Genomic DNA, 12,891 nt, shown 5'->3' on the forward strand with positions numbered 1-12,891 from the left:
TCATGTAGAAACCTAAAAGAATGGGCCAAAAGAATTCCTAGAACTAATAAGGGAGCCCAGTAAGGTCCCGACCCACAGTCAGCGCTCAAAAGCCAGTTTCATGTCTGTGTTCCAGCAATGAGCATGCAGAAACCAGACTTCTACTTCCAGATGCAACATCGTTTCCAGTCGCCAGAAAGACAGTGAAATACTGTGCTCACGCCACAGTGCGCACTGTGTGTTGAAAATCACAAATGCTGGCGAGAAAAATCAAGACCACCTGAACAGGTGTTGAGAAACGCCATCTTCACGCGCATCATCATCCTTCACAATTTCTGCCTCAGCTTGTTCACATTACAGGAAAGAATTGAAGGCTAAAGCCTCCAGGAGCTAAGGCTTGGTGAAGGGTTTCTTGACATCAAAAGCGTGATCAAAAAGTTGATAAAATGGACTTCATTGAAATGAAGACTTTCATGATGTGAAAGTTTTCATGACGAGGATGAAGAGACCAGCTACAAAGTAGGAGGAAATATTTGCTAATCACACATTTGGCAAAGAACAAGGGTCTGGAGTAGATGTTTTTAAAGTTTAAAAAACAAACAAAAAAAATAGAAATTATGCACAAAACATGAGAGTCACAACAGTGAGGAGAGTTTCAGGCGGGAACGCGCTGAGGAGACCCGTTCAGCCTCTGGCCACGAGGGAAACGAGACGAAACCACGCGTCTACATCTGCCCCTTGAGGCGCGAGAGGCGCCGGGTCCCTCCCCTGCGTCCGTGGGAAACGGCCGGCGAGTGTTTGAGAGGCGCGGCTGGGTCACGCGGGCAGTGGGCCCAGCCCGACGCCAGCCTCTGCACGGCCACCCCGGACCGCGTCGCGGCACAAGATGCTTCCAGGTGTAGGGTGGGCTGACGTGCTGAACCTGCAGGGGCTTAAAATTAGCCGCGCCGGGAGACCTTCCCCGTGGCTGTTTGAGTTGGTTTGTTCGCGCAGAGCTTTTCCATCAAGGATTTTTTACTTGCGTCCGCTTTGTTCCCCACTTGATCGTATATTGCACGTGTCTCCCCTATAATTGCACGGTGTTAGGGTGAAAGTCAGTGTGGTAGTCGGTCCGGGGGATGAACCGAAGTACCCTCGCTCCGTCTCCAGCCGTTACCCAGTAAGATGGAGCTTGGTATTTGGTAATACAGGAAGGGATAAACATCTCCGTCATGACCACTGACCACTGCCCCCCGTGACGTGGTTCTTTAGAATTGCTTTATAGACCGTGGGCTCCTGAATGAAAGGGCAGGTGGATTTCGAGTCCGCTGGGCCACCTGTAGCCTCCCGATCACACGGATGCAGGAAGTGGATTTGGGATTCAAGCCAAGGATGCGATGGGGACTTCTCTACTCAACACAAGCAATGACAACATTTGGAGCTGATGTCTTGCGTTTGGATTTTGACAAACAGATTCAGAGTTGATTTGCCATCTGCCCCTGAGAAATGAACCTTTGCAAATAATACAGTTATAAAACTCAGAGCATGTAATGTGGGGTTGAAATAAACAGCTGTCATCAGAGCTGCAGGACTTCTTCCGGGGATGACTGAGAGTAAGGGTCCGAGGTCTGGCCTCAGAGATCTTAACTAATGATCTCGGAGACGGGACAGCAGCTGGTTAACTGAACACACAGATGGGCTCAGTGGACATGTGGTACAAACTCTCAGAAAAGGTGAAGGAATTAGCTAAAGAACTCCTGCCGGGCCCTCCCTGGTGGCGCAGCGGGTTAAAACGCAGTAAACCTGTAAACCTGGCCACAGCCGCTGCAGCACGAGGTCGAGCTCCAGCCAGGGAGGGATCCCCAGGGCGCGGTGGACGTCTCCTGTCTCACTCTCCGCTCCCCTCAGCAGTGTCCTTTGTCAGTCGGCCTGTTCTACTCCCCGGTGTCTCTGGTGAATCCTCTCACCGCCCTGCACCTCTGGCCTGTACCCCAGTTTAAAAACAAACAAACAAACAAACGGTCTCTGTTGCCATCGGCAAGAGTCACAGAGCAAACGTGAAATGCTCAGGGCTGAGTCGGCCCGGTTTGGCCTCCCGGGAACCCAGCCTCTGGCCTCCGCCCCAGGTCTTCCCGGCACAGCTAGCCCCGTCGGAAAGGTGACCTGAGGATGCATCTTTTTTCTCCGTCTTTGTGATCTTCAGCGATTACCCTTGACTTCTCTGAGAGTGAGTTTCTGTCTGTGTGCTGGGACTGTAGTTACTGGCTTTGCGAAGTGAAGCGAGGAAGGATAGGAGACGCTTGCTCAGCTCACTCTCCCTGGGACCCCATGGTCACCTCGGTAATCACCTCAAGTCCTTCCGCCACAGAGCTGGGGTGGGGGTGGGGGGCTTTCTGTCTGGCCCCTTCATTCTGCGTCCCCTGCACCTGGAATGTTCCAGTTACTCGTTCCGTAAATGCTGCTTTGGACAGTTCACCCTCCCCCTGACAGCTTGTCTCCTGTGAGCGCCGCCGTGAGCGTGGAGAGCGCGTGTGGGCCCGGTGGCTCCATGCAGTCCCTGTGACTGACGTTTGACAAGGCTGCTGTCCTCATGGGACCGACCCTGTCACGGGGAGGGCTGTGTCTAGGCAATACTCACCGAGACACACGAACTCCAGCCACTCACCCGTAACTCTCAGGTGATGTGGGCCCCTCACTCACTTCCTATCTCGCCTTCCATTCTTCATTATCATAAAGAGTAAGTTGGTGGCACAGGGGATTAAAGTGAGCGTTACGGAGCTGTCTGCAGCCACCGCAGCCCGAGGCTGGTCCCCAGCCAGGGAGCGACCACGGAGCGCAGCAGACCCCTCCTGCCTCCCTGCTGCTCCCCCCAGCAGTGGGTTCCAGTCCATCCACCTGTTCTGTTCCCTACTCTGTCTCTGGGGAGTCCTCTCATCCCCTAACCTCTGGCCTGGTCCCCAGCTCCTGCATGCATGCATAAATCTTTAAAAAAAAAAAAAAGAGTAAATTGATTCTGTTCCAATTTGCCAGGTGATATTTTTTGGTAAATAATTGTTTTCCAGTCACCACATCGAGTCCGCTGTTTCCATCTTACTTGAAACACTCCTGACCAGTTCTGGAGCAAATGCCTTCTCACCACAGCCTGTGCTGGGCAGTCTCTGACCCAGCTGCGGGAGAGAACGAGGCTGCTCGAGGAGGTGCAGCCCCCCAGGACGGCTGGTCCCTCAGCGTCCTTCTGCACCCGTGAAACCCGCCCACGACTCACGTCAGCTTCATCTCAGCTCTGCCGCCCCCTCTGTGACCGCGCTCAGTGCCCCGTCACCGTCTGCTCCACGGTGGGCAGACGGCACTTAGCAAGCACTGGAAGGACGTGGGCTTGGAGGCCGAGGTGGAGAAGTTCTGGGAGGTCCCCTGGGAGAAGGCCCAGACTGCGTGGCTCACAGGGAGGGGCCTGGGACCAGGTCAGGCGTGCGGTGAGGGTGGCCTTAAGGGGGCAGGCGACACCCAAGAAGTAAAGGGGAACTTCAGGGAAGACTTTTAGCCTTTTATGCAGACGGGTTCTTCATCCCTGCCTCGCCACCCCACGCCCCTGGGTGCCCAGCACAGTCTGCCGTGGGTGCCCCAAGCGTCTCTTTTCACTGGAGAACAACATGAGAATACAGCACAATTTTGAAAAACATCCTATCTCTTTTGCCCGAGTTGCAACTCCTTTAACAGCATGGTATTGGAATAAAAATAGACACACAGATCAATGAATAGGATTGAAAGCCTAGGAAAAAACCCACACTTACAGGCACAGTCAATTTATGACAGAGAAGTCGAGAGCGCATAATGGAAGAAGGAACATCTACTCAACAAATGGTGTTGGGAAAATTGGACAGTCACATACAAAAGAATGAAACCAGACCACTATCTCGCACCATGCACAAAAATTAATTCCAGTGGATTAAAGACCCGGCTGTGAGACAGAAACCAGGAAACACACAGTCAACAACACAGACAAAGCGCTCCTCATTACCTTCACTGATATCTGCAGGGACCAACTCCAGCTGCAAGAGAAACAGAAGCAAAAAAATAAACAAATGGAACTTCACTGAGTTAAAAAAAAAAAACAAAAACAAAACTCCTGCATAGTGAAAGAAACCAGTGTTAACATAAACAGATGCTGCTGAACTAGGGCAACTTCTTGTGCGTCATCTATCCAACCGGGGCCAATACCCAAAACCAACAAAGATTTCGTACAAATCAACAAAAAGAAAGCAAATAACCCAATTAAACATGTGCAGGAGAATGCAGTCTCCCAGTGGGAGTGCAAACTGGTAAAACCACTAAGGAAAACTGTTTGGAGGTTCCTCAAACTGCTAAACATGGAGCTTCCATAGAACCCAGCAATCCCACTCCTAGGTATCTACCCAAAATATCCAAAAACAATGATTCAAAAAGAAACCTGCACCCTCATGTTTATTGCTGCTTTATTTATAATAGGAAAGACATGGAATCCACCCAAATGCCCAAAAGTAGATGACTGGATTAAAAAGATGTCCATGTACATGATGGAATATTACCCAGTAGTCAAAAAAAGATAAACTCATGCCTTTTGCAGCAACATGGATGGAGCTGGAAGGGATCATGCTTAATGAAATAAGCCAGAACGATAAAGAAAAATACTGGATGGTTTCACTCAGAGCAGAAGAATAAAGGGCCAGGGGAAAATAAAAATAATGAACAACTATATACCAGAAACATTTTACGGGGGTGGAGTGAGGAATAGGATCAAAAATGGGGGCAGGGGAGTGCACTGGGCTATGGTGATGGCACATGGGTGATTTGGTGATGGGAAGCCCATGGGGATTGCCACTGAGAAGGAAAAAGCCACAAAATGATGTAAAAATGAGCTATTATGGTATTATGGTAAAAAAAAAAGTTATTGTCTTTGAAACACACACACACACATGAATGTGCAGGAGAACTAAATAGACACTTCTCCAGACAGGGCCAACAGGTACATGAGAGAAAGTGTTCCTCATACCTGTCATCGGGGAAATGCGAATCAAACGGGGATGTCCCCTCACATTGGATATGGCCCACATCAAAGAGACAAGCAGCAGCAAGTGGGCCGAGTAGAGGCGGAATACTACTGACCCATAAAAAAGACCAACTCTTTTCATTTGCACACCACGAGCGGGACTTCTTTCACTGTGTTCCATGAAATAACAGTCTGCGGGTTTATTTGTGCCCCTTTGAGTGGACCATACTGTCCTGCTTATTTATCTTGTGTTTTGTTTTTTAACTGGACATTTGAATCTAATGTGGTATCTGCGGAATCAGATCTTTTTCCCTTTCTATATATTTGCTGCTTTTTTAAAAATTGGCTATAGGCTGTTGCTGTACCACAGGTCAGCCTCAAGCGTAGCTACAGTTCTCCCCAGGTTCTTCCTGAGTCTGTGCCGTTCCCTGTGAATTCACGATGACTTTCCAATTTCCCCCATACAGATGGTCTCAAATATTCTGGCTTCCAGTGCCTGGTTCCAAATAGGAAAAGAAAAAAAATCAGAAGGGGAATAGGTACTGACCCTTTAATTCCCTGAGAGCCACTGGGTTGTACCAGTGGGGGTCAGTGAACAGACTGGCCACCTGCCTCTCTGCCTTTGACTCCAGAAGCAGCAGTTAGAGCACGGGTCAGTGCTGTCTGGAGGACAGAGACTCCTGCGAGCACTGTGCCCTGTTCCCAGAACCCTCGCACTCCGCCTGCCCCCTGGACAGGGCTGGGGGAGCTGAGATTGACCTACATTCGCTGCAGTTCGCATCCGAGTCCTGCCAGGAATTCCAGGAGACTGCCGTCAGCAGATTTTCCCCTGGCAGTCACAGGTTGACACTCCGAGTGCTTTTCACGCTCTCATCTGCTCAGAATCGAGTCCTGGTTTTTGAGTTGCGCAGTGACGACATGTTTAATTATTCTTTACAAATCCATGTACATATTTTTCAAATTTTTATTTTTGCCCTCTGAAATACTTTTGTGGCAAAAATAAAGATAAAAATAAAATGGAATTCTGAAAACAGTGTTTAAAAGATTAGGCAGCAGTGAAGGGTAGAGAGGGCAGCTACTCAAAGGTACTGTATTTTTTTTTTTTAATTCAGTGTCTCGCTAAGTAAGGTATGGAGGTTGACATTTAAATGTAAGCACTAACCGTTTACAAATAGGAGATACAGCCAATGAGGGGGAAAACAAACTCAGCAAATTGAAGGCAAATGTAAAAAAAAAAGAAAAAAGCCACGATAGACAAAAGACAGGATACAAAAGAGAACAGTTCAGAATGGGCGAAAGATACAACATGGGCTTACCGAAGAATGCACAAACTCTCGGTCTAGACGTTTAAAAACGCCGTGAGCCTGTTTATAACACTGCAAAGAAACACATGGAGATGGTGGAAAACTGAACGTAATGGGATTAAGAAACCAAGAAGTGACTGCAGGGCCAAGCTGATGCTACAGCGGCAAGCATTTTCCAGGATGATGATAACAACTACAAAATGATAAGAAGAAGAATTCACACCTGAACTGTGCTTCTGGTGGAAACTGAAAAATACAGCAAAACCCGCCGACGCGGTCAGGAACCATGCAACGAGGCACGCACGTGGCGAGCGGTTCTGGCTCACCCTCGCCAGCCCGCCCCGGGGGCCGTGCAGCCGGCCCGTTAGCAGCTCACACACACGGCGGCGCCCCGGCCGGCCGTGTGTGGGCAGGGCGAGTGCCCGCGAGGCCATCTCCCTCCCGGTGGAGCCCATGTTGTGTCTATTGCCCATTGTGAACTGTGTCTCCCGTGCGGGCCCGGTTCCACAGGCGCTCAAGTCGCCCTTCGCCCGCATGGGCAAGGACCGAGGACAGGCGGAGCGCAGTGGACTAGGCCCGTGGCCCCAGGTCAGCTCCGCTCGAGGCTACGGACCGAGTTGTGTCCACTCAGAATTCACGTACCGGAGTCCTCAGCCCAGCTCTCCAGAAGGGGCCGGTTGGAGACGCGGCCTCTAAAGAGGCACTTGAATCACGTGGCCGCCGGGGCTTCTCCAGTCCGACCGTACCCTTCTGCGAAGAGGGGAGGTGGACCCTCGCGCGTGGGGAGCGCCACGGAAGGGCGGAGGGAGAAGGCCGCCATCGCCACACTGCAGAGCCCGGCCCCGGAGGACGCCAGCCCTGCGGGCACCTCGGCCCAAGGCTCTGGCCTCCAGGATTTTGCAAGATTCGCTTGTGTGTTAGTGTGGCCCGGGGCATCTTGCTTGGGCAGCCCTCGCAGACTCAGGACGCAGATTCCGGTGCGCTGAGGACCACGCGGCACCCGACCCGCTGGCCAGACACTCGGCTGCGTGGTAACCTCACGTGTACGGGATGTGGGGGCGCAGCTACTCCGAGTGACGCCCACGTCTGAGTGTCCTGAGCCGCACGCTGTGAGGACGTGCTCAGAGGCGCCCACCTGGGTTCCGCACGCGGGCACCGGCGCTCAGCCCGGGCTGGGCACGCCCTGCCTGCCGGCTCCCGCCAGTGTTCACCTCTTCCAAGGCAATTGCTTTGGGATGTTCGGTGTCAAATGCAGAACTAGGCATTTTAATTTTTTAGAAACGATTATTTACTTACTGGGTAGAAGGGTGAGGGGACAGGCCAGAGGTCTGGGGGGGGTGGGGGTGTTTAGGGGGGTGAGGAGACTCACCAGAGACAGAGTGGGGGGCAGAACAGGCAGATGGACTGAAACACACCGCTGAGGTCTGTGTCCCTGGGCGTCCCCCCGGCCGGGGATGGGCCCAGGCTGTGGCAGCGAGAGCATGATAGCGACAGACTTCGTCCTCCCGAGGCGCCAGGAGGCCCTCTGGGCTTTCTGCTGGCGGAGCTGTGTGGCCGTCCTGTCACTTTCCGCGTGTCTGTGAGACTTACCCATTTGGCGTGACGGTCTTTCCGCCGTACAGATAAACCATTCCTTGGCTCATTTTTCTTTCATGGAAGTCGTTCTCGTCCTACCAGGTAGAGGATTCAAAATGTGCTGTGATAGAAACTCAAAGGAATGGAAGAAGGTGCAGAAAAGAAATCTCAGTGCTGCAGGAGAACGCTGAGAAGCTAATCAAGGAGATCTAACGAGAGTCGGGAAAACGTGACTGTCAGGCGGAATGGACCTGATGAACAGACAACATGAAGAGGGAAGTGAGAAAATACGGGAACCGCAGGATATAAAATGATCAGCGGGGCCGTGGGGGTCTACAGAGAGCTCTGGGGGCAGAGTGGACTCACTGGAGGACGGAGCCGGTGACCTGCGACCTGGGCGGAGAGAGAAGAGAGCGGAGGGCGGCTCCGGCCTGCTTCCTTGCGGACAGGTACATTCCGTGGCCCGTCAGTCACAGCAGAAAAGGGGGTACAGCCCGAAGTCCCTGGCCTCTTCCTGACAGCTGGAGACGGCGGCTCTGCCCGCCCTGCCCATAGCCTTGGGGCTGAGACTCCGGGGCTGTCTCGCGTGTGTACAGGTGACTCCTACCCCCCCCCCCCCCCAGCCTCGCACCATAGCAATCCGGGGCACACTGAGCATTGTCTGGTAGATAAGGCACTGCCGAGCACCCTGCCTTTCGGTTCATGGTGTTCGGTTCTGTAGGTGCGTGGCCTGGGGGCCCAGATGGTGTCCGGGGCCCCCTCGCCGAGACCCCGTCTGAGGAGGCAGCCGCGTTGTCTTTCTGGTGAGGGCCCAGGGGCAGAGGCAGCCGTGTGGAGAACAATGCAGGGTCGCGGCTGAATGGCTGAGACTCGGCGGCCCAAGTCAAGCAACAGAGAAAAGCTTATTATTGTGGATGTTATTAGAGTCGTGCATGCATCGAGCACAATCCAGGCTTGATAAGCTCCTTTTCACTGCACAAAATGAGCAGACGCAAGGCCCAGCACCCCATTCTTGGGTTTCTGTGGCCTCTGAGGGATCTTTATTCCTCTCTTCTGGGCATTGAAGGTCTGACGGCGGCCGGCTGTGGGCGTGGGGGGTGAGCCTCCGCGTGTTCTGCTCCCCTGGGGGATGGGATGGGGGCACTCGCTCCTGGTCCTGCAGGTGCCACACAGTAAAGGCAGGAGGAGATGGACTTGGCTTGTCCTGCCTGCGGAGGCTTCCGGAATGACTGTCCCACAGAGCCATCGCCAGGCCCTGGCTCCTGTTCACGGGGGACGGAGCTGGGGCGCGTGGAGGAAGGTTTCAAGGAGAGGGCACCCAGCCCTGAATTTGTCTTTTCTAAAAATACTATTTATTTATGTACAGAAGAACTGGGGTGTAGGCTTAAGGTGCAGGGGTGAGAGGGCTCCCCAGAGACAGTGGGAGCAGAACGGGCGGATCCACTGAGACCCACTGCTGGGGGGGGAGCGGGGAGGCAGGAGGGGCCTGCTGCGCCCCGGGGCCCCTCCCTGGCTGGGGTGGAGCCCACGCGGCTGCGGTGAGGTGGCAGCGGACATTAGCCCTAGAGCACGCTGGGGACGGCTAACGCTCACCTGGGACGCGGCTCCGCCTGCCCCTCCCGTGCCCGCCGTCCTGTGGGCCGGGGCGTGGGAGCCCTGTGCTTTCAGCCCTGGGGACGGCGGGCTTTCCCGGACCACTTGACTTCTGTGCCCACGCGCCGCACCACGGAGCCGCTGCGTGTCTCGCTCTGCCCGGGTGTTGGGGGCTGGGGGCGCCGGGGGCGGCCCGCTCCAGGCCCGCGCAAGACGTGGGCACACGCCCGGGCATCGCTGCTGCCTGCTTCGCTTTCTGAGTTCCTTTTCGTTCTCTCCCCGGCCCGTGCATCACTTGTTGTGGCTTTATGGTGTCGCGTGTAGGGGCTCCCCAGGCCCGGGCACCCCTCGGGCACGCAGGGGACTCACTGAATGTCGCCGGGCACAGGCAGACGTTGGCTTGCCAGCGCCGGTCTGTGCGGTGTCTGGCACCTTCCGGCCTGCCCTTCACCGACCTTGCCGGGAGCTGGCCCAGCTCTCCCCAGCCCGTGGGCTGGCAGCCCCAGGGCGGAGGCTTCCCTGGGGGGCGCGGCATTCCACAATAATGCAGCATTCTCACAAGAACATAACGGTAGCTTCAGCCCAAGGAGAAGCCAGAGGCGCAGGGCACACAGCCGGAGCTTCGCCCGGGAGCTGCCTCTGTGTCGCAGCGGGAGTCTCCTCGGCACCGTGGGGTCCACTCCCCATCGAGACTGGTCCACGGCCAGAAAAGCCCTGACTGAGAGATCGCCCGATGTATTGTTGCCTCTGGCTTTCCGCTTTAGAATTCCTTCCGGCCTGCAGGTGTTTCTCCTGAAAGTTGATGTCCTCCTCCGGAGCTGACGGGTCCTGGATGAAATCCGCCCCCACAGCCAGGCTGCGAGCCCAGGGGAAGAACTCCCGGTCGTGAGTGGCTCGCCGTCGCGGGAGCAGGCCGGCTGGGGCTCGGCCTCCCTGGGCGTGTCCGCGCCTCCTGGCCAGTGACAGCACCTGCACGGTCAGGCGACCGCTCCCGGCCACGTGACAGGACGCAGGAGCTGACGTCGACGCACAGCGTGGTCACCCGTCGGCCTGGAGCCCCGGGAAGGGCCCCTTGCCCAGCCGGGAGCCAGCGCCTCCCCTGGCCTCCCCTGGAGCAGGGAGACCTGTGATCCTGAGACCAGCACCTAGCCCTGCACACCTCGAGGAACAGGTTCTGTGAGGGGCCACATGCTGGCCGCAGCCGGCCCACGCAGGCCTGGCCAGCTGGCACAGCCAGGGTCAGCGCGGACACGCCTGGCCGTGGCGTCATCTGCTGAGGGGGACAGGAACCAGTGGGAGGACGTTGTGGCGATTCAGACCGGGGTGGTGGCAGCAGGAGGCCAGACTTCCACAACCACTGGCTGCGTCTCTTGAGCGCTCCTGGGACATGGACGGAAGGGGCCAGAGATGGGAGGGCCAGAGATGGGAGGTGGCCAGAGATGGGAGGGCCTTGGGACATGGACGGAAGGGGAAGAGGCGGCCAGAGTCGGGAGGGCCTTGCTCCCAAACCGGTCAGGGTGAGGGGGACAGCAGAGGGTGGCTAATGTCGCTCCAGGCCTGGCTGCGAAACACCTTCAATGAAGTACTCACAACCGGAGCCCAGCTTACACACACACACACACACACACACACACACACAACTATGCGTACACATTACACATGTACACACATAACAGGCCTGTGCATGATTTCTGTCAAGTATTATTCAGTTTAAAAATGTAAAGATAGTGGCAGACCCCTCCTGACCGCCCGCTGCTCCCCGCAGCCGTGGACTTCATCTGTCGGCCTGTCCTGCTCCCCACTCTGTCTCCGGTGAGTCCCCTCACGGCACCTGCACCTGTGGCCTGTACCCCAGTTCTGTGAGCATAAAAAAAAACAACAGGGAATCTCTGTAGCTGCTCTTGATCAAGCTTCTCAGCAGTGCAGAGTACAGCTTATTTTTTAAAAAAGATTTATTATTTATGCATATAGAGCTGGGGTACAGGCCAGAGATGTGGAGGGTGAGAGGCTTCACCAGAGACAGAGCGGGGAGCAGAACAGGCAGATAGATGAAATCCACCGCTGAGGGGGCAGCGGGCAGGCCAGGGAGGTCTGTGCGCCCTGTGGGTCAGCTCCAGCGGGGATCAAACTCGCCCTGAAGCGGCTGCAGGCAACGTGCAGGGCCGCGTCCTCACCCGCTGGCCACCAGGGAGGGCCCCCGGCTGTCTTGATTGGATGAGTGAACCCATCGCACGTCTGTGTCCGAGTCTTTCTTCAATCAAACATTTCACCAAACGTGGCACGATGAGAATGCCGTTGCCGCCGTCACCGCCAGCTCTCGGCGGGAGCCCTGCGTAGCGGAGTAAGACAAGAGACGAGTCACGGAAGACGGAGAGACCGGGGGCGCCGGCGTTCCTGGGGGGAGCAGGCTCCGGAGAACGTGCTCAGCGCCCCCCCTCACCCAGCCGTCCTCACGGGGAGGCTTCATCCTCAGAGCCCGCCGATCGCAGGATCCTTAACTGCAGATATTCGCAACGGCAGTAAAAAGTGTGGGAGGTGTCGGGGTCAGGACTTGCTGGAGGGGACACACCTTAGGGTCCAGCTGCTGCATGTCCTGGGGCACCTGTGCAGCTGGGGGCGCACTCGTCCCCCAGACTGAGACGGGCGGGCAGGAGCATCGCGGCCCCCGGGCGTGCGCTGAGCTCGGATCCACTAGGGGCAGCGCTGCGGGCCCCGGCCAGTTGGGTGCAGCGGCTGCCACCGTCCGCCCCCGTGGGTCTTCCCCACCCCCCCGCTGAGCTGCGTGACCCGCTGGGTAAGTAAGGCCAGAGGTGCCAGGCTCGGGCCAAGATCCGGGCTCCAGCCACGAGGGCCGTGGGGGGCCGGACCGGGGGCCCCTCCAGCGGCCTGGGATGGCGTCCATGCAGGGCGCGGTCACCTTGCTTTCCCGCTCTTCTAACGAAAGCACCTGTTAAGCACGGGGGCGGGGGGGCGGCTGGGGCCTCGCTTTGGTCGAAAGGACTTTCCCGGGCCTGACCGGCGCCCCACCCCGGTGGCCCGCCCCTGCGGCCCACAGCCTGTCTGCTGCTGTGGGAGTGGGCTCGCGCGGGCACGGGGTGCGCCCGCCTGACGCCTCCGCCCCCGCCCAGGTACTCCTTCCAGGACGAGGAGGACATGTTCATGGTGGTCGACCTGCTGCCGGGCGGGGACCTGCGCTACCACCTGCAGCAGAGCGTGCGCTTCTCCGAGGGCGCCGTGAAGCTCTACCTGTGCGAGCTGGCGCTGGCCCTGGACTACCTGCGGCGGCACCACATCATCCACAGGTAGGCGGCTGGGGTGCCTGGCGCCGTCTGGGGCGAGAGGGTGGCTGTGGGCGGGGCTAGGCTGCAGTGTGCGCCAGCGAGGGGCCATTTCCCACCTGTGTGGCTGTGTGTGGCCCTGCGTGGCTGTGTGTGG

General features: G+C 56.4%; 1 protein-coding gene across 1 annotated transcript in view; it reads left to right on the top strand.

Annotated features, from left to right (window-relative positions):
- STK32B (serine/threonine kinase 32B) overlaps nt 1-12,891 on the top strand; it is a 72,546-nt gene that overhangs the window by 40,993 nt on the left and 18,662 nt on the right. The window contains exon 4 of the mRNA XM_012724045.1: nt 12,585-12,758. Coding sequence (XP_012579499.1) covers nt 12,585-12,758 — 174 coding nt within the window. The remainder of the gene's footprint in view (nt 1-12,584; nt 12,759-12,891) is intronic.

Source organism: Condylura cristata, unplaced genomic scaffold (assembly GCF_000260355.1).
Source record: "Condylura cristata isolate star-nosed mole 26May11 unplaced genomic scaffold, ConCri1.0 scaffold00012, whole genome shotgun sequence".
In the NCBI taxonomy this organism is placed as follows: domain Eukaryota; kingdom Metazoa; phylum Chordata; class Mammalia; order Eulipotyphla; family Talpidae; genus Condylura; species Condylura cristata.